This window comes from Palaemon carinicauda, chromosome 19 (assembly GCF_036898095.1).
Source record: "Palaemon carinicauda isolate YSFRI2023 chromosome 19, ASM3689809v2, whole genome shotgun sequence".
NCBI lineage: Eukaryota > Metazoa > Arthropoda > Malacostraca > Decapoda > Palaemonidae > Palaemon > Palaemon carinicauda.
In genome coordinates, this window is record NC_090743.1 from 62,705,197 (window position 1) to 62,726,212 (window position 21,016).

The 21,016-nt window shown below is 41.8% G+C and overlaps 2 protein-coding genes and 1 pseudogene across 3 annotated transcripts in view; all 3 read right to left on the bottom strand.

Annotated features, from left to right (window-relative positions):
* Positions 1–21,016, bottom strand: part of trbd (trabid) — a 534,005-nt gene that overhangs the window by 445,895 nt on the left and 67,094 nt on the right. The gene's annotated exons all lie outside the window — the stretch shown is intronic.
* Positions 9,433–10,299, bottom strand: LOC137659018 (uncharacterized). Its single transcript, XM_068394117.1, has one exon. The coding sequence runs from the start codon at positions 10,297–10,299 to the stop codon at positions 9,433–9,435; it is 867 nt and encodes a 288-aa protein (XP_068250218.1).
* Positions 10,517–10,996, bottom strand: LOC137659019 (uncharacterized; annotated as a pseudogene).

Consider the following 21,016-nt stretch of genomic DNA (forward strand, 5'->3'; position numbering starts at 1 on the left):
CGTATATATGCCGACGGGAAGACTGATGGACCCGAGAGGGAGAGGAACTGTGGTGGCCTTGCTACGCAAGTGTCGTTGTCGTACATCACACACACAGCACAAACACTGAAAAGAAAACTTACTACATTTCTATACCCAAATATATACATAAACATAAAGAATGTTTATATACAGTATATATTACAAGTATAAGAAAAAGTAAGTAAAAAGACAAAAATTAATGGCAGTCCAAAATAGGTGAGGAGAGAGGCAACAACCGTTCTCGCTCCGAGCCAAAAGCAAAGTGAGCTCAAGCACAGGTGGGTGTGTGTGTGTGGGGGGGGGAGGGGGGGGTAGCAGGCTACTCCCCCCTACCCCCCGCTAACTAGCGGTGGGGTAGTAAACCCTCGTTAAAATTTTAATGGCTCGTCATTTCAGCTACGCCGAAAGTAATAATCCCTATTAAATAGCGTGGTTTGTATGTCAGTTACGGAACAAAGTTGGAATTCTGCTTAAGAGTTAATAAAAACAAGCTTAAGGGTTCGTACCTGATAAGGAAGCTGACTTCAATGATTCTCTGCCATTTTGTCCGCTTTCCTTATGAGATCCAGCGATCCTCTCAGGGGGCTGAAGATCTCTAGGAGCTGTCAAACCGGTGTACATACCTCTATGTGACAGAGCCTCCTCTAATACCCAGTTCCGGGCACTCTCAAGGAACAAAATTGCCCACCTGACCAAATCAATGATTGCGGAAGACTGTCGCAATCTCCACAAGACAACCATAAAAACAAATTAAAAGTTCCAAGAGAAGAAAAAGGTATTAGGATTATGGAAATGTAGTGGTGGATCCTTCTCCCACTACTGCACTCGCTGCTACGAGTCTGGACACTTTTCAAATAGTGTGAAGCGAACACAGATTTGCTCCTCCAAAAGGTTGTGTCCATAATGCTCTGCAACGATCTATTTTGTTTGAAGGCCACTGAGGTTGCTATAGCTCTAACTTCGTGAGTCTTGACCTTTAAAAGTCTAAAGTCTGTCTCACTGTAATGTGCACGAGCCTCTCTTATTAAAAGTATGATGAAGAATGAAAGGGCATTCTTCGACATTTGCAAGGAGGGCTTCGTGACCAAGCACCACAGGGCTTCCGACTTGCCTCGGAACTCTTTCATTCTCTCCAGGTAGAACTTCAGGGCTCTTACTAGGCATAGGACCCTCTCCAACTCTTCGCCAACCACATCCGAAAGATTCAGAATCTCAAAAGCCTTAGGCCAAGGTTGAGAAGGGCATTCATTCTTGGCGAGAAAGCCCAACTGCAATGAGCAGATAGCTTTGTTATCTCGAAAACCCACGTTTTTACTAAACACATGGATTTCACTAACTCTCTTGGCTGCTGTCAGACTAACCAAGAAAAGCGTTTTCATCGTGAGATCCTTAAGAGAAGTTGAGTACAAGGGCTCAAACCTGTCACTAATAAGGAACTTCAGGACTATATCCAGATTCCAAGCTGGTGAATCCTGGTGACATTGCTTTGATGTATCAAAAGATTTAAGAAGTTCCTGTAGGTCTTTATTATTCGAAAGATCCAAGTCTCTGTGCCTGAATACAGTTGCTAACATACTCCTGTATCCCTTGATGGTGGATGATGAAAAACTGCGCTTCCTTTGCAGGTATAAAAGGAAGTCAGCAATCTGAGTTACAGAGGTACTGGATGAGGAAACAGAGTTGACTCTGTACCATTCTCTAAAAACCTCCCACTTGGATTGATAAGACCCTGATGGTCGAAGGTCTTCTTGCTCTTGCAATAGCTCTAGCTGCCTCCTTCGAAAAGCCTCTAGCTCTTGTGAGTTTTTCGATAGTCTGAAACCAGTTAGCTGAAGATTTTGGAGACTTTGAGGGTGCTTTCCAAGTGGGGCTGTTTGAGTGAATCTACTCTTAACGGAAGGCTTCTTGGAGTGTTCATCATCCATTCCAGTACCTCTGTGAACCATTCTCTTAAGGGGACTGTCTTCCATTTTTTTTCTAATGATCCAAATTACACCATTTCTATACATGTTTTAGACATATCTAATACCTTCATCATAAAAAAATTTCAAGTCATTTGATCAAAAACTTTTGGATTTATTAGCAAAAATCATGATTTAAAAAAAAATTTAGGTACATTTTTCCCCACTACTATAATATCAATTGTATTGAAACTTATACCATAAAAACTACTCTATCAACCGAACAATTCTGTCAGACAGAATTTTTATTTTCCTTTTTTTTTTTTTAATGAAATTATATTTTTTTTCCCTCGTCTAGACGGAAAATAATCGTGAAAAAAAATATAAAAAGAAAATCAAAATTTTGTCTGACAGAATTGTGGGAATTTTATTCTTCTTTTCAATGATATCTTTCTCTCTAATATCGAACAACAAATAAGTGGGAAAATGTACCTAAGTGTGAATAAATATGTTTTTGAGTTATGAGCTCCCAAAAATTTGCAACAAATTTTTGCTTCTTTTCTTAAAGAAATCAAGATAATATTATTATGATAACTTTTATTGTTTATTCTTACATAAATGCACCCTAAACGAGGTATTTGAACCCTCAGTTTACTATTCCTATGTTACGAGTTGCCAGCGATCTCTCATTGTTGCCAGTGTTTTAGTTAGCAGGTTTCAGCTTTTACTCTTATTCATGTTTCCCTCTTTCTTGGTTCTTTTTTTTTTTTTTGTTCTCCACTTACTTTTTGTTCTTTCTATCACCTTATGTAACATTGGCATTGCTATAAAGTTCCAGAAGACGTTGTGAAAGCACAATCTACATACGAACTTCAGGTAAATAAACACATGCATTATAATTTCTATATGTCTTTGGAAACTTTGCTGATGTTCTGTAGCTGGTAGTTTTCATTTAGCTACCCTCTACCAATGCCTTTCATTTCTGCCAGAAGTACAATATATCGAAACATAAGAGAGAGAGAGAGAGAGAGAGAGAGAGAGAGAGAGAGAGAGAGAGAGAGAGAGAGAGAGAGAGAGAATCAACCATTATTTGATTCTAAGAGAGTTGAACATTGATATTATAGAATCTGTATAAATGGCAGCTTTGAATAATTCGAGAGAGAGAGAGAGAGAGAGAGAGAGAGAGAGAGAGAGAGAGAGAGAGAGAGAGAGAGAGAGAGAGAGAGAGAGATGCAAAAATAAACATAACTACGATTCTGTCAAACTCAGTCATGCAGACGACAGTAAGTATGACGTCATAATTTAAAGACTGCTATATCATTATTGTTTGGAAAAATGATAGACTATTTTTTCTTTTTATGACCTTAGGTAACATTGGGATTGCTATAAAGTTCCCGAGGATGTTATGAAAGCACAATCTACATGCGAACTTCGAGAGAGAGAGAGAGAGAGAGAGAGAGAGAGAGAGAGAGAGAGAGAGAGAGAGAGAGAGAGAGAGAGAGAGAGAGAGAGAGAGAATTATAGTATTTGTATAAATGGCAGTTTTATATAATTCGCGAGAGAGAGAGAGAGAGAGAGAGAGAGAGAGAGAGAGAGAGAGAGAGAGAGAGAGAGAGAGAGAGAGAGAGAGAGAGAGAACTACGATTCTGTCAGTCAGATAGACGACGCAGTAAGGATGCTGTCATCATTTAAAGACCGCTATATCTTCATTGTTTGGAAAAATGATTGACTATTTGTTCTTTTTATGACCTTAGGTAACATTGGCCATGCTATAAAGTTCCCGAGGACGTTGTGAAAACAATCTACATACGAACTTCAAGTAAACAAACGCATGCATTATAACTTCTGTAAGTGTTTGGAAACTTTGGCTTCTGATCTCTGAGGAGTAGATTTCGTTCAACTACGTTCTACCAATGCCTCCCATTTCTGCCAGACGTACGATAGTTCAAAACATAAGTGAAAAATCGCTATAGAAATGCAAAAATAACACAAAGATGATTTTTTCAAACTCAGTCATGCAGACGACACAGTAAGGATGACGGCATCATTTAAAGACCGCTATATCTTCGTTATTTGTAAAAATAATTGGCTGAAACTTCTGGGGAGCATGTACGATATGTTTATGCATACATAAAAGCAATAAAACGATTTTCGATTTCTGAAAGTTATGTCAAAACCCCATGGCGGACGGCCCCCTTAAGGGCCAAAAGGGGGCTACTAGTGTCATTCTGGTCCCTTTGCTTGACACAAACTTTTGTAACACCTTGTAAAGGATCATGAAAGGTGGAAAAACGTACACGTCCAGACTGGACCAATCTAGCAGGAACGCGTCCGTGAGGACTGCTTCGAGATCTAGCACTGGGGAGCAATACGTTTCTAGCCTCTTTATCTTCGAGGTCGCAAAAAGGTCTATGCAAGGGCGACCCCAAAGCCGCCACAGACTCTTGCAAACTTCTTGATGGAGTGTCCACTCTGTGGGTACGACTTGACCTCTCCTGCTGAGGCTGTCTGCCAACACGTTCTTCTCCCCTTGGATGAACCTTGTAATCAGAACTACATTTCTTTCCTTTGCCCAGATGAAGAGATTCCTTGCCATCTCATAAAGGCAAATCGAGTGGGTTCCGCCTTGCTTGGCAATGTAAGCCAATGCTGTGGTGTTGTCGGCATTGAGCTGCCCACTTTGTTCAGAACTGACCCTTTGAAGCTTCTTAGGGCCAACAGGACTGATAACAATTCCTTCTGGTTGATGTGGAAGTTCTTCTGAACCTCTGTCCACAACCGCGAAACTTCCAACTTGTCCAGTGTTGCTCCCCACCCCGAGTCCGAGGCGTCGGAACACAACACAAGGTCAGGGTTCTTCTATTCTAAGGCGTAACCTTCTTGAAACTTGTCTGGATCATTCCACCACTGAAGGCAACTTCTTATGGACTCCGTGACTGGAATGCACATAGTCTCTAAATCCTTCTTCCTGTTCCAGTGATAATTGAGGTAGAATTGGAGAGTTCGAAGATTCAGCCTTCCTAGAAAGACAAACTGTTCCAACGAGGAGAGGGTTCCCAACAGGCTCATCCACTTCCTCGCAGAACACTTCTGCTCTTTTAGAAAAGATTGCACTTTCAAGATAGCTTGTTCCGTCCTTAAGGGAGATGGAAAAGCCCGAAAAACTCGACTCCGAATCACCATCCCCAAATAGTATCTCTTGTGATGGTGTCAGAAGAGATTTGTCCTTGTTGATAAGACCCAATTCTTCTATTATTAAATTCAATGTTATCTGAAGGTCCTTCAGGCAGTGTTCGTAAGAGCGAGCTCTGAGAAGCCAATTGTCTATATATAGGGAGGCTCTGATGCCTCGAGTGGAGAATCCTTGCTACATTGGGCATAAGTTTCGTAAATATTTGAGGGGCGGTGCTGAGGCCGAAACAGGGCTCGAAACTGAAACACTTCCCCCTTGAAGACGAACCTCAGATAATGCTTGAAGCTCGAATGAATGGGGATGTGAAAGTAAGCGTCCTGGAGGTCTAATGAGACCATCTAGTCGCCCTTTCTTACTGCCGCAAGAACTGACTTCGAAGTCTCCATAGATAACTTCGTCTTTTGGACAAATGTGTTGAGTATACTTACGTCCAGAACTGGACACCATCCCCCGAGTTCTTGGGAACCAGGAACAGGTGGTTGTAAAAACCTGGTGACTATAAGTCCTGTACCCTCTATAGCCCCCTTCTCCAACGAGACACACTTGTAGTTGTAAAGCTTGCCTCTTTGACTCCTCTCTTTACCTGGAAGAGAGATCTACTGGGGTTAAAACCAAAGGAGGTTTCCCTATAAAAGGGATCCTGTAACCTTCCTTTAGAAGTTGAACTGACCAAAGGTCTGCCCCCCTCATCTCCCACGCTTGCCAGAAGATGTGTAGTCTGCCTCCTACTGCCTGAAGGTGAAAGCAGTCAGACTCTGCTTCGCCCTGTCCTAAATCCTCTCCTCTTTGCTCTCCTACCATCGGGCCTAGAGCTACCCCTGCTGGAAGTCTTCCCTCGAAAGGGCTGAGAAAACTTAGGGAAAGGTGTTTCATCCTTTGATTTGCGGCTAAAGAAGGAAGATGGTAGGACCTTTCTTGCCGTCTTTGAGACCAGATCTTGGGTGGCCTTCTGAGTCAATGCGGAAGAAATCTCTCTAATTAGATCTTGCGGAAAAAGAGAGGAAGACAGCAGAGCATAAAGCAATTCCGATTTCTGAAAGGGAGTAACCCCCAGAGAAAGAAACGAACACATCTGGGCTCTCTTCTTAAGTATTCCTGCTGTGAAAATTGCTGCCAACTCATTTGAACCGTCTCGTAATGCCTTATCCATACAGGACATGATATGGATTAAACTAGAAGAGTCGCCTTCTTTAAGAGCAGAAACCTTCTTGCCCAAGGCTCCCAGAGTCCAATCGAGGAAATTGAAAACCTCGAAGGCTCTAAAGACGCCTTTGAGCAGATGGTCTAACTCTGAAGTAGACCAGAGAATCTTGGTCTTCCTCATAGCCGATCGACAGGGAGCGTCTTCTAGACTTGAGAAGTCTCCTTCGGCAGAGGCAGGAACTCCCAAGCCGAGAACTTCTCCCGTATCGTACCAGATACTAGATCTAGATGCTAGTCTAGTCGGAGGGAACGCGAAGGCTGCTTTCCCTTGGTCCTTTTTGGACTCCATCCAGTCTCCCATCATCCTAAGAGCTCTTTTTGATGATCGAGACAAAACCATTCTGGTAAAGAGAGATTTCTTTGATGTTTTCCCAAGCGTGAATTCTGATGGAGGCGAACGTGGAGCAATGGGAACAAAAGAATCTGGAAACTCATCGTTGAAGACTTTCATGAGTGTCTTCAGATCCACTGAAGGACGAAAAGACTTAAGTCTTCGCCTTCTGATAACTCCTCAAAAAGTTCGACAGGGGAAAGGTGATCGTCAACATCTTCCTCTCACAAAGCCCCTTAACGCTCCGTGAGACGCTCGCGATCCACGCGATCGGAATTAAGGAGTTCTTGATCTCGACTCTTGATTTGACTAAGGTCATCATGAAGTCCGAAGCTCGCATCCTCAAAGTCATGAGTCCTTTCTTGACTTTCATGTAAGGAAGCTCGACGCTCAGTGTCACGCTCGACATCACGTCCTGCTTGGCGCTCGACGCCGCATACTGCTTGAACGTCCTGCCTGGCTGCTCGCCGCTCGACGTCGCGTGCTCGAAATCACGTCTCGCTGGACGTTCGACGTCCTGAATCATAGGATGCTCGACGTCACGCTTTGCTGGACGATCTAGAACACGTCCTGTAGGATATTCAACGCTATGTAAAGTAGGACGCTCAACGCCTCGCACTGGAGGATGCTCGACATCGTGTCTTGGTGGACGTTCGAAATCACTTCCTGTAGGACGTTCACCATCACTTCTATTAAGACGTTCGGCGCCTCGCTTTGAAGGACGCTCGACTTCAACGTCACGTTTCGCTGGACGTTCAAGATCACGTCCTGTAGGACGTTTACCGTCACGTTTACAAGGCCGCTCAGCGCTTCGCGCTGTTGATCTCTCGACGTCACGTCTGGTCACTTGACACTCAGTCACGACTGGCTGCTTGACGCCTGGCGTCACGTTTGGTTGCCTGACGTTCCGGGTCAAGATTATGCCCACTTTCCTTATTAAGAACAGTTTTAGGACATTTAACGGGGGAGACGTCCAAACGTTCATCCTCAAGAGTTTCATGACTCGCCGCTTGGCGTCTAGAAAGGAAGCTTCCTGCCGCTCAGGATCTAGGCATGCTACCCTTTTACCGTCTGTAGCTTGGTAGCTTTGCATAAACGATGAGTCTCTCTGCTGCATCTCTTGCAGCATATTAAGATTCGGGTCAACTTGTTGCAATACAGGTGACGCCACGTCAATCACAGGTTTGCTCTCCACGCCGCTCAAAGAACGCTTAGAGCGTCCAGAGGGCGATAACCAATCTGATGGTGGAGGAGGAGCATGAACCGAAGTCATGCCCGGTTCAGATAACTGCCCAACTGGACAATCCTTAACAGAATCCAACGTCCTAGCAGGACATTTGGCAGGCAAGCTGTCTTCGGTGGAAGGAAAACGCTCTGGACTGTTCCAATGGCTACAACCAGGAACTTGCGGTGTCCTAGTAGGACGCTGGTTGACATTATCCATTTTCCTCTTAAGAGGTCTGGACGCTTGACGCCAGCCTCTCTTAGGAACTGCATCATCCGAGGATGAAGAAAACACCTTAACCTCACCTTTCCTATGGTGAGGGCGAACGTCCTGGGAAACGTCCACAGGAACTCTCGAGGGGACGCCTGCTCGGGAGCTAAAGCCTCTCATTTCCTTTCGTCATTCGACATTCCTTCTCCCAAGGGTTGGGGAGCTTGGAAGAGGTCTAAGACAAGGAAAACAACAAGCCCGAGCAGGCATACCCTCCACTGCACTAAATAAGTTCACTGCACTTCTAGCACTGTCACCTTTTAACTGCTTCACATCGGACATTAATTGCATCCTGTCCGCAGCAATATTCAACCTTCGCGCCTAAAGCTTGAATAGCCAACATCATATCTTTAAGTGTAAGCTCAGTAGCAGTAACCATAGTGGGATCAGAAACTACCACTACAGGGGAAGGAATAGGTTCGGTTACTTGGAAAGAGGAAAATTCTTGGGAAGAACGAGAAGAAATACGTCTCAACTTATCTCTTTCTAGTTTACGCGTATAGCAATCAAACTGTAGCCACTCATGCTCAGATAATAGAAGACATTCGTCACACCTATCATCCAACTCTCATACCCTACCTCTACATTCAACGCAGAGCGAATGTGGATCAATTGAGGCCTTAGCCAAATGGGTCTTACACCCACTCTCACACACTAAAAGTTAAAGGGGAGGGTGGCCATTTTGAAAAATTTTAAAGGGAGATCAACAAGCAAGGGTCAAAATATCAAAATCCAAATGTAAATCAACAGTATCCAATAGAAAATCCAAACATGCAAGAGTCAAAACCAAATTATTGTACATCACCAAAGTAAACAGCAATAATATCAGGTAATTAGCGAGGAGAATATCCAACGATGTTGCCGCTAGCGGCGGCAGGGAAGATATGAGGAATCATGGAATGGTTCCAGGTAGCTCGCTAGGGGTGCACAGGTGGTACACCTGGCTATCCAATCTGCGATTGGCGTGAGTTTTGATTTTTCTGCCGTGACATCAGGGACGTAAGCTATATATATACTACCGGGTAAGTTTTATGTTTGAAATTAAAACCTTCTAAAGCTTGAAGGACACTTCTTGAATCAGTCTAAATAGTAAAATTGCCCTCCTCTTTTAACGCTATTTTCTCAATAGCGGTTAGTATGCCATATAATTCAGCAGTAAATATGGAGGATATTGGAGGAAGTGATTGATTGATTGATTATTAGGTATTATCTGACATCGTAACAGCAGAGGTCATTGATGCCAAGGAATATAGTTAACGAATAATATGCATCTTATTTCAACTCATGATTAAATCTTATCAAATAAACCAGTATCCATAAGAAATCTAAAAAGGCAAACCACATTGCATTCAGGTCCCAAAATTTTAGACAGTATGTAAAAGCCACTGCTATCCTTACAATTATGAAAAAGGCGTATTCTCTCAGTCAAGTAACTTGGACACTCGGTTAATATATGCTTCACAGTCAGTGGTACCATCCAATCTTCACAAAATGGCTGATGTTCTCCACTCATCAAAAAGCTGTGCGTCAATCTGGTGTGACTGATTCTCATTCGGCACAGTACCACTTCTCTCGACCTTTGCATGTCAAAATATGCCCTTGGATGAGATGATTTAACAATTTCACTCATTTTTTGATATTCCAACTCCCAATAAAAATTCCAAGTTTCTTTAAGTACAGACTGAATTACGGGGTACATATTTTTTGCAGGTAGTAAAAAGTTATTTCTTATACAGCTATGAACTGCCTCCTTTGCCAGAGAGTCCACTTTCTCATTTCCCTTTATATTGACATGAGCAGGAACCCAACAAAATTTAATATTCTTACCTCTATTTCCCAGTAGATATAGCCATTCAAGAATTTTGATTATTATTGGGTGCAATGAATTGAAATGGTTCATTGCCATCAATACACTCAAGGAGTCGCTCAAAATAACATAATCTTTATGAGGTAGCCAGAAGATATCCTTGACTGCCATTAAAATAGCATAGCATTCAGCTGTAAAAATGGATGCTTGGTTAGGTAATCTAATACTTCGATTAAAATTTGGAAAACATATCCCAAATCCAACGCCAGCGCTGGACTTGGATCCATCCGTAAAAACGAAAACAGAGTCCTTATGGCATTCTATGTGCTCCAAGAAAGTAACTCTCATTATCTCCTTGGATGTTTCTCGTTTTGAATCTAATATACATTTACAGAAATCTACGGAGGGTAGAATCCATGGTGGTACTTTAGAGTAATCTACAGGTAAAATTTTACCCTTGGGGATTTCATAGTCCTCCAAGGTTCTTTAAGCTCTATACCCTAACGGTTTAGGGTATCTAGGATGATTATCATAAAAACTAGTACATTTTAAATTAATAACCGTTTCATATGAGTGACTTTGGCAGCTTCTGAAGTCTAAACCAGTATCGAACCAGCAATGACTGGCAGTGAAGCTCTAAAGGCATTTCACAAGCATCTACTAACAGACTAGATATGGGAGAAGACTTAAAAGCTCAACTGGCTAGTCTTATTCCAGCATTGTGTACAGAGTTTAATAATGCCAATGTTGTTTTTGTTGCTGAGGAATATATTTCACATCCATATGCAACTTTAGATGCAATTAATGCTTTGTAAAGCATTAGAAGGTGCTTTCGATCAGCACCCCAAGAAGTATGGGATAAAATTCTAATCAAATTAAGAGACTGAATACATTTAACTTTCAAACTTTTAATACGAGGAACCCATGTTAACTTACTGTCAAATAATAACCCTAAAAACAAGGTCTCATCTTTGCAAGAAATTCTTTTTCCATATATGTATAAGTCAGGGTCCGGATGAATACCTCTTATACGACAGAAATGCATCGCCACAGTTTTCGAAGCTGAAAACTTGAATCGTCGTTTGGCAGCCCATTCTGTTACCCTAATAATAGTTAGCTGAATCTTTCTTTCAGCAACAGCCATTCCTGATGCTGCAAATGAGATAGAGAGGTCATCGACAAATAGGGTGTGCATGACATCACGAGGGATTACCTTACTAATACCATTTATGGATAAGGCAAATATGTTACACTAAGGATACTGCCTTGTGGAATGCCTTCTTCTTGATTATGAATTGATGAGAATGTATTTCCTACTCTAACTTTAAATTGACGGTTACTCAGGAACGATCTAACAAACACTGGCAGTTCCCCTCTCAAGCCAATTTCATGAATGGTTTAAATGGTATCGTATGCCTTCTCCAAGTCAAAGAAAATAGATATGTGATGCTTTTTGCTGGCAAAAGCTTCACAAATTGATGCCTCTAATCTTGCTAAGACATCAATGCAGGATTGCATTTGTCGGAAACCACACTGTGAGGGGTTAATAAGTCCTTTCTGTTCTAAAACCCATACCAGTTGTACGTTCACCATCTTTTCCATCAATTTACACATACAAGATGTTAATGCAATCGGCCGATAGTTGGTCATAATTTTGTTATATTTCCCATGTTTCAAAAAGGCTAAAATTATACAAATGCTCCAAATATTAGGGAATAGACTTTCGTTCCAAATTCTATTGATGATACTGAGTAAAAAAAATCAGTTTCTATGGGTAAATGTTTAATCATTGAATAGGTGATATAATCAATTCCAGGAGCCAAATCATGCATGCTAAAAGGCAAATTATATGATTCTATTCTTATAGCTCCAAAGTCGAGAGGGCGATTCTCTTCTTGTATACGTTGTTGGTGATACATAGATGTAGGATTTTTTGAGGAAATTTTTGAAAAATTATGTGCAAATGCTTCACTTACATTCTCTGGATATTGTAATATTTGACCGTTACATTCAATTACAGGTGATGGCAAAGGTATATGTTTCCCGCTAATCTTTCTTATTTTTGTCCAGACCTTCGTTAAGTTAGTCTTCCAATTGATTTTGGATATAAAGTTTATCCAAGACTGGCGCTTAGCCTGTTTGATTTGGTATCTAAACTTGGCTCTTGCTTTCCTATAACAAATTAAGTAATAATTACAAGGATGATGCTGATATCGAGTAAATACAGCTGTCATAGCTTTACGAGTTATTTGATATTGAATATTCCACCAAGGGACCGGTTTTCGTGTAAACTGACCTGTAGTTCAAGGAATTGACTTATTACTAGCATCTATAATGATTTTATTCAAAAAATCAAGGGCTTCCTCTACAGTGGGAAAATTATCAGCATCAATTTCTACTAATATAAGCACAGTAAACAATGCCCAATTAGCTTTATTAATTACCCATCTTGGAGATCTTGGTGCAGCTATTTCATCAACTAATTTAATTACGATTGGAAAATGGTCACTTCCAATACCTTCATCCATTACTTCCCATGAAAAATCTAAAAAGCACTCAGAAGTGCATAATGAGATATCTATAGATGAAAGAGTTCCATTTTGTACATGAAAATGTGTTGGTGCTCCAACATTCAAAACAGCAAGCTCTTCCTCTTCAATGAAAGAAAAAATCTGATTGCCTCGGGAGTTGGAAATAATATCCCCCCCCCCCCCAAATAGAGTGTCTCCTGTTAAAGTCTCCCAAGAGTAAAAATGGCTTAGGAAGCTGATCTATCAAGTTATCAAGTTCTTGCTTCAGGTTTTGATCACCTCGATTGGGTGGCAGATATATAGAACATATGGTGTATGCTCATTTTAAATGCATTTGTATGGCCACTGCTTGAAGATTTGTTTGTAAAGTAATCTTGTTGTGGATGACATCTCATCACACCAGTAATGCACACCCACCATCTACCTTCATGTTCCTGGACTTCATTATGATAAAATAAATATTCTCCGACACATACTTTATTTTGGCCTAGCATTGTTTCTTGCAAGGATAATAGGATTGGTAAATTTTCCTTCATTAGTATTTTCAAAGATTCATATTTAGCTCTGAGGCCTTGGCAATTCCATTGAAGTATCGTGAGTTTGCTATCCATGAGTGCAAATTATGATTTATTTTTATATAAACGTTTTATCTTGGGGGCATTTCTTATGGGGAAAGTTTATAATGCTGATTCTTTATCAATATTTTCTGGCGGTCTCCCCTCTGGGGTTCTCTCTCTCTTCTTATTTTCTTTAAGATGATTGACAGGTTTAGGTAATGGACTGTCTTCTTCCATGTTGGTATTGTCTAATGGCGTGTTTATGTCAATATTTACAACACTTTTAGCTGGACTTATAATCTTTTCAAATGATGCAGGTTGTTTTAGACTATCTTTATTCTGTTCTTCAAGCTGATGTTCTGAGCTTTCTTTGGATCCAGAAGGTTTCTGAGTATCTTTACGTTCTTCAAATACCTGTTTTGATTTATCTACACTTTCCTGACTCAGATTTACAATAGAGCTTTCATCTTGTATAACTACCCTTAAATCTTTCTTTATTTTGGAACCTGGGATAATATTTTTGTCATTCTGCTTAGGCAAACTTTTCTTCAAAACCAATGAAAAAGGTTTCCCTGTCTTATCTGTTTTTCAAGAGCTCTTTTATGAGCCTCTTTAAAAGTAACCCTTTCCATGGTTTGAATGGCCTGAATTTCTTTCTCAAAAATAAACTTCACACAACTTTTTGATGTTGCTGGGTGTGCTTCCCCACAGTGAATACAGCAGGGGCTTTCTATATAAGCTCCGTGACTAATTTTGCTACAGTTTGCACAGACACCAGGCTTATTATTCAATTTTTCTTTACATTTTTGGCTTAGGTGGCCATACATTTGGCAATGGTAGCATCGCAATGGTGAAGGGATGTAGGGTTTCACCTTCAAAGATAGCCATCCAGCTTTAATAGCATTGGGTAGTCTACACTGGTCAAAGGTTAAAACCAAAGTAGTGAGAGGGACACTTTATTCTCCAACTCTCTTTCTCATTCTTACAACTTTTACTACCCCTTGATCTCTCGGTTCAATTTCTTTTTCCTCTAGCTCTAACAATTCTGGCGCATATATCACACCCCTACTCGGGTTAAAAATGATGTGTGAAAAGCATATGACATTATGACCATCCAATATTGAAAGAGCTTTTAATCTTTCACTTTGTATTGGTGACAGTGTCTCTATCAGGAGACTTCCATTTCCTTGAGGAAGAATTTTTGGTTGCCCTCCACATTTATTTACTATTTCTCTATTGGCTTTAAAAACATTTACATGTTCATGTCTGCCATTTTCAAATCCCAGTATCAAAAATTTATCGTAATTTACTACCTCATAGTGACCAGGTAATAGTTCGGCTTTTCTGTATTTTTCTGTCCTGTCATCACTTCTATTTTCTCTCTCTTCTTCTCTAATAAATTCTTATGATCATTTTTTACATGACACAAGTAAGGTTCTAAGGTTACAATATTAGAACCTGAGTTGGGGATGTCAATACCGAGGTCCAAGTTTGTCCTTTCCATGTCGTCATCAGAGGTGTTGGGTTTTTTCGAAAGAGCAAGCCGGGTTATCCACCTCTTATCGAAGGATGTCAGTCCGCCTATCCCATGTGGCCCAACACGAGAAGAGGATTCAGCGGGGACCAGTCCTCTATTAGAGAGGGGCTGCCTCTCTTTAGGTGGGCGTACACTGGTCAGTGGGGGTAGTTAGCCCCTCCAACCAACGACTCCAATGCCTGGCGTCACCTATTACCCACAAATATGGGCGACTTAAAACCAGATCACTGGAGCCCGACTCTTAACAGACTTGATCTGCACCCAATGGGGTCTGCCAGAGGGTGATGGTGTCTAAATTTGTACAGGTTGAGATGATATCCCATCCATTCCACCCTGTGCCAAATCCAAAGAAGCAGCCAAAACCAAAGTCATACAAGCCAAATTCGTCAACAAGTTCATGCCCAAGAGGAAGAGATGGGAAAATAAAAGAAGTAATCAAAAGAAAGGGGAGAAAGTGCTGACTAATTTAGTTGAATCAACAATTGGGCACCAAGGTCCAGTGGGAAAGCAGTTTCCACCGTTCATTAGAGCCCAGCTGCTAATCCCTAAGGCCCCCATCCTCGTCAAGGCTTCAGCAACTAGGGGGCCAATAGCTTAAACAACTTTGGCCGCTGTCTCCATCTTGAATTTGGTCTGCCTGATTGAACAAGTTCCGAGCTGAGAGGTTGACGACAAGAAATAGTCAACTGTAGAAACCGAGAGACTCATCATCGACCCTATGGAGAGCTTTCTTTTTGATAAGTTTCTGGATATCTTGTTGGAGGGTGTGATGTTTTCCCAAACCCTTTCTGTACAACAATGTCCTCGTTCGTGGATGGATTCAAGGATGGGAAAAGAGTTGATGAATGGGAAGTGGTACCCAAACCGCAGGATGTGGATGGTCCAATACTCCACACCATACGACTGCCACCTCCTCCAATTCCTCTACAGGAATCCCTCTATTGGTCATGAGGTGAGGGAACTGCCACTCCTAATGCTGATTCTTACCTCTTTCTTTACCTCTCCCCATAGGTTGACCTTGACCTTGTCTGGGTTGAAAAGGTTGTGCTGACTTCTTCAGAATAGACTAGATCTCTGATGCCTTTGTCGAAAACTTATCGGGAGTAGGGGTGGGAGCCGGTGGTCTGGCTGTACCCGAAGTAGAGGATTGGGGCTGAGAGAACGAAACAGCCCTCTGCAGCACGGAGCGCTGTGTCTCCTTCGACCAGTTTTCTGTGGAAAAAGCGACGGGGGTTCCAATGATGCATTTCACATGTTTTCCAATCTTCTTGTGGAATTTGGCAGTAAATGCATCTCGGCATGTCGGCATCCAATTGGCCCATTGAGACGTTACTCGGAACACGAGGTATTCCACCGCTTTGGCCACTGAAAGGATAATATTTTTCAGGCCATCTCCTTTCTCGGGTTTGAAAGATCCTCCACGCTGGCCAGGTAGCCAATCATAGCTGACCAGTTATCAATCCATGAAGCAGCTTGAAGACCGTTCATAGCGGTCAACTCCATGCTCGAAGCTTTCACCTGCCTGAAAAACACGGGGATGGAAGAGAATCTATCTGAAGAGCAGGCGGAGTGAGATTAGCTACAGCAGGGTCTAGACGAAGAGAAGAAAGATTGGCATCCAATACACGATAGTACTGTACTTCCTCTACTTCAGCATGATGGTCAGAATCAAGCAAGAGGAGCTTGAAGATCTCACGGAATCCTTCTCCCTGGAAACCTAATTCCTATCTTCTTAAACGCATCCTTAGCGAGAGTGGTCCAAGGTAGTTCCAATCTTGGTATGGCACCAGGAGGAAAGCCACACAAGAAATCGAAGACGGATTTTCTGCCTTATGGGGATGGATGCCAAGCTTCCCCCACCCCAGTGACTGACATAAATGCCCAGAGCACTGCAAGGAAGGTTTGCTCAGTTTCATCCTTAGACAGTGGAGTCTTAGGGTCTGCTACAGGAATATCACCAGCTGATGCCTACAACTCCCCATACGAAATGTTCTCCTGGTCGAGGTCATCATTGTAGGACTCCTGGCTACCCTGAGTCTGGGAAGAAGCCTGTGGAGGCGATGGTCTGCTGTCCGAGTATTCGACCATGAAAACCTGCGGTTGGTCCTAGAGTCTGGGATCAATGTGAGGAGCTCACTTGCAATTGGCCTTAAAGGTCATTACTTTTCCCTCAGGCAGGAACACGTGCCAGATGTAAAGATACGGACGGGTCTTACCCTCGGGTCCCGTGGCTTATTATTATTATTATTATTATTATTATTATTATTATTATTATTATTATTATTATTATTATTAGCAGCTAAGCTATAACCCTAGATGAAAAACTAGGATTCTATAAGCCCAAGGGTTCCAACAAGGAAAATAGCCCAGAACATTAAACATAACTTTCATATATAAACTATAAAAAAAGATTAATGTCAGCCTATTCAACTAACATTTTCTGCAAGTTTGAACTTTTGAGGTTATACCAATTCAACTACCTGATTACAAAGATCATTACACAACTTAGCCACAGCTGGAATAAAACTTCTAGAATACTGTGTAGTATTGAACCTATGTAGTACATAGGCCCCCATGGCCGCAGGGGCGTAACAACAATTTGAATAGCGCCAACGTGTCCCTGAGTGTCGCAAGAGGCAACTAAAAGGGAGGGACAAGGGGACTGGGAATCCCCTCTTCTGTATAGGTTCCTGTGAGATATCAAAGAGGAGGAGCTGGGGGGAGAATGCCTGCTCCTTCCATTCTAGTTTTGGGATGCCTGAATGTGCATGGATGTAGTACAATAATAGAGTAAAATATGTGAGATTAAAAGTATGTTTCGAATAGATGGATGGATGTGTTGGCCTTATGCGAGACAAAGCGCAAAGGGAAGGATGAAGTGATATTTGGTGAAGTGACAGGTAGTGTCTGGGATTGAAAGGGGAAGAGCAAGAGAGGGTGTGGCTTTATTGCTGAGTGAATGGATGACACAAAGTAGCGGAATGGAAGGAGGTATCATCTAGGTTAATGTGGGTAAGGGTCAAGTTGGATAGGGAATGTTGGGCTTTTGTTAATACGTACGGGCCAGGTTGTGAGAAAAGTGAAGATTGGAATGAATTCTGAAATAAATTAACTAGGTTTGTAGAAGGACTGGGTAGAAGGAATTATGTAGCGGTGATGGGTGACTTGAATGCCAGAGTGGGTGCTGGAGAGGTAGAAGGTGTAATTAGAAAAGGGATTTTGACGAAGGAAAAATCTATTTCTGGGGAGATCCTGTGACGCCCGGTGAAAAGGGTCCTTCTTATCTCTTTTCTGATATAAATACTTCCAAATATACCAGAGAAAGTTAAAGCATGGAATGCAGAGGTTACTACCCTCGCGCGAGCACCCTAAGGGCGTCGTGTATAAAGAAAGGGCGTGTGAAAACCACTATTCACAGGTCATCTTCCATTTAGATCAATCCTTCATCAAAAGGGGGAGCCGCCCTAACGGCACCAACCGAACCCACCTGATCCACTCAGCGACGCCTGCCTCGAGCGTCATCTACACATCCTTCTACATGAGATGGCTTGGAAAGGAAAGGGTTTCACCGGGCGTCACAGGTATCTCCCCAGAGATAGATTTTTCCTTCGTCAAAATCGCTTTTCTGGGTCGACCTGTGATGCCCGGTGAAAATGTACCAGAGAATGCCTTCCAAGCCCACAAATCAACAGGTGAAAGTAAAAAACGTTATGTATAACTGGAGATTACTATATTAAGGCACATAATGCGACAGACATAAACATCAAAACCTCATCAAAAATACAGGTAAAGTAAAAATATATATGAAACCGGAGGTTAAGTATAATAAGTAACATACTGTCCCATACAAAAGAACAATTCCTTAATAATTAAACAATGCCATGTAGGCACAAGTAAAGTAAATGTACAAAACTCCAGAACGTCTTATTAGACCAACCAAAAACATAGGTAGCAATGGAATCAAATATGGCAAGAGGCAAAATATAATAAAATGGGTACAAAAGACAAGGTAAACTGTACAATACCCTAGGATACCAAAAATTGAATACAATCCAAAATTAAAAGCTACCAACATGAGTAAGTCAACATGACAGAAAATAATAAGTGGGCTAATCCACCGACATAACATAGCAATGAGGCAAAAACACTGACCAAGGTGAGAGGCAACGCAGTGGGAGTGGCAGGGGGGAGGGAGAAGGTCGAGAGGAGGACGAAAAGAAGAAAGGCAAGAAATTAATGGGGGGAGATGACACTCCCAGCTGCAATAGTAGGAAACTTAAGGGCCTGCAAGTTCTTCAAAAAGTGGCGTTTGAAAACCATCGGGGATTTCCAACCTGTGTACCTCTTAAGGTCATCAAAATCCATGTTCTGAAAGTAATTGATGGAGGTGGCTACACCGCCCGGATATCATGTGCATGTGGAAAAGATTCCGGGTTAGCTTGTTTGATAAAATAAAGGATATGCTGTCTGATGCCTTGGATGGAAATAGTACCCCCTTGTTCCCTGACAAACAAGGGGCCAGATGAGCGTGATGCAGTCCGTGCTAAAAAGGCCCGAAGTGTAGCGACAGGACACAAAGAAGCATTTTGGGGCAGAGGAATAATTTTCCAGGGGGACCACCTATTTTGTGGGTCCTCATTTTTGGCTAAGAAAGCTCTATCTGGAGAGAGTAGAACTTCTCCTGACGGGAGGAAATCTAGGTTTTCAGGATTACGGGAGAGAGCTGCTATTTCCGAGATTCTAGCACCACAGAGAGAGAGAGAGAGAGAGAGAGAGAGAGAGAGAGAGAGAGAGAGAGAGAAGAGAGAGAGAGAGACGAGAGAGAGGAGAGAGAGAGAGTACTTAATGTATCGATTGTTTGTTGTGAGAAAGACTGTTGGTATAAATGAGGTTGTTTGTTTACTTTTAGTTAGGTTACGACAGTGGTGAATGTCTTGGGTGAATGGCTTTTTGATTTGACTGCAGCAAGAGTCAGTTTTGTTTGAAATCTGGAATATTATCCTTATTATATTATTCGACCAGCGTTGGAAGTGATTGTTTATTTTTTGAGTAAGTACAGTTTTGTTTATATTTGCTTGTCGTGATTGTGAATGATAGGAACAATTTATCATTTATCTTTGATTATAGTGTGATAGTTTAGTTAGTTAGGAGTGTTCGTAAGTGTTTTTCTTTTTTTCATTTGCAGGCTGTAATTCCTCCTTTGGAGAGTTATTTTTTGAAAGTAGATTTATTGTTGCTGACCAGGCCTGTAATAGAGGATTGTATTTAGACTGCGCTATTCGATTGTTCAACCGTTGATGACCTGGCCTGTGTATTTGATTGATGATGATGATGATGATGATAACTACCAACACAATCAGCAAGTCAGTTGTGGCAAATTGCCACACAGTTTAATCTGTTAATCACAGAGCTGTGGTAGTGTGCCAAAAAAGACAGTGCGGCTTTCTGTGGACGAGTGTTGATGTCTCAATATTTATAAACACACACATTTTTGTGTTGGTGGTGTACGAAATTTCTAAGTTTTGTTTGGTGTTTTTTTTTTTTTTTTTTTTGGTTTATTTGAAGGATGTTACCTTTTGTTGTATATTTAGGGTTAAGTTTATAATTACTTTTAAGTGTAATTATTTTGGTTGTGGATGGTTTTGTGTTAAGTATAACAGCTCCTTTTGATTGATGTGGAGGCTTCCTTGTTCCCTTGTCCACAGACCTGAGATCACTGACTTTCCCAGTGTTGCTCCCACCACCCCGAGTCCGAGGCGTCGGAAAAACAACACAAGGTCTGGGTTCTTTTGCTTCAACGAGAGACCTTCCTGAAGTCTGTTTAGGTGGTTCCACCACTGAAGGAACTTTCTAATGGGTTCCATAAGGGGAATGCTTTCCTTGTCGAGGCTGTCCTCTTTTTTTCCAATGGTAAATGAGATGGAACTGAAGGGGCCGTAGGTTGCCTCCCCAGACACACAATCTGTTCCAGTGAAGAGAAGGGTTCCCAGGAGACTCATCCACTCTCTTACTGAACAGACGTCTTTCTTTGGAACAGCACCAAGTTTTAGGAGAGCTAGTTGTATCCTTGCAGGTGACGAAAAAAGCCTGAAAAGTCAGACTCTGAATCTTCATCCCTAAATAGAGAATCTTCTGGGATGGAATCAATTGGGACTTCTTTGAGCTCACAAGAAGTCCTAGCTCTTCTGACAGACTCAATGTCAGACGAAGATTCCTCCAGACAGTGATTGAAAGAGGGAGCTCTTAGAAGCCAATCGTCCACGTACAAGGAGGCTCTGATGCCTCTTGAATGGAGCATACTCGCCACATTCAACATGATCTTTGTGAATACTAAAGGGGCGGTGTTGAGGCCGAAACACAAGGCCCGAAACTGGAAGACCTCCTTCCTGTGCACGAGCCTCAGGTAACGTTTGCAACTTGGATGGATTGGGACATGAAAG

What these genes read in the sequence shown, in the direction of transcription:
- LOC137659018 (XM_068394117.1), bottom strand. Translation starts at nt 10,299, where the DNA reads ATGAGAGTTACTTTCTTGGAGCACATAGAATGCCATAAGGACTCTGTT.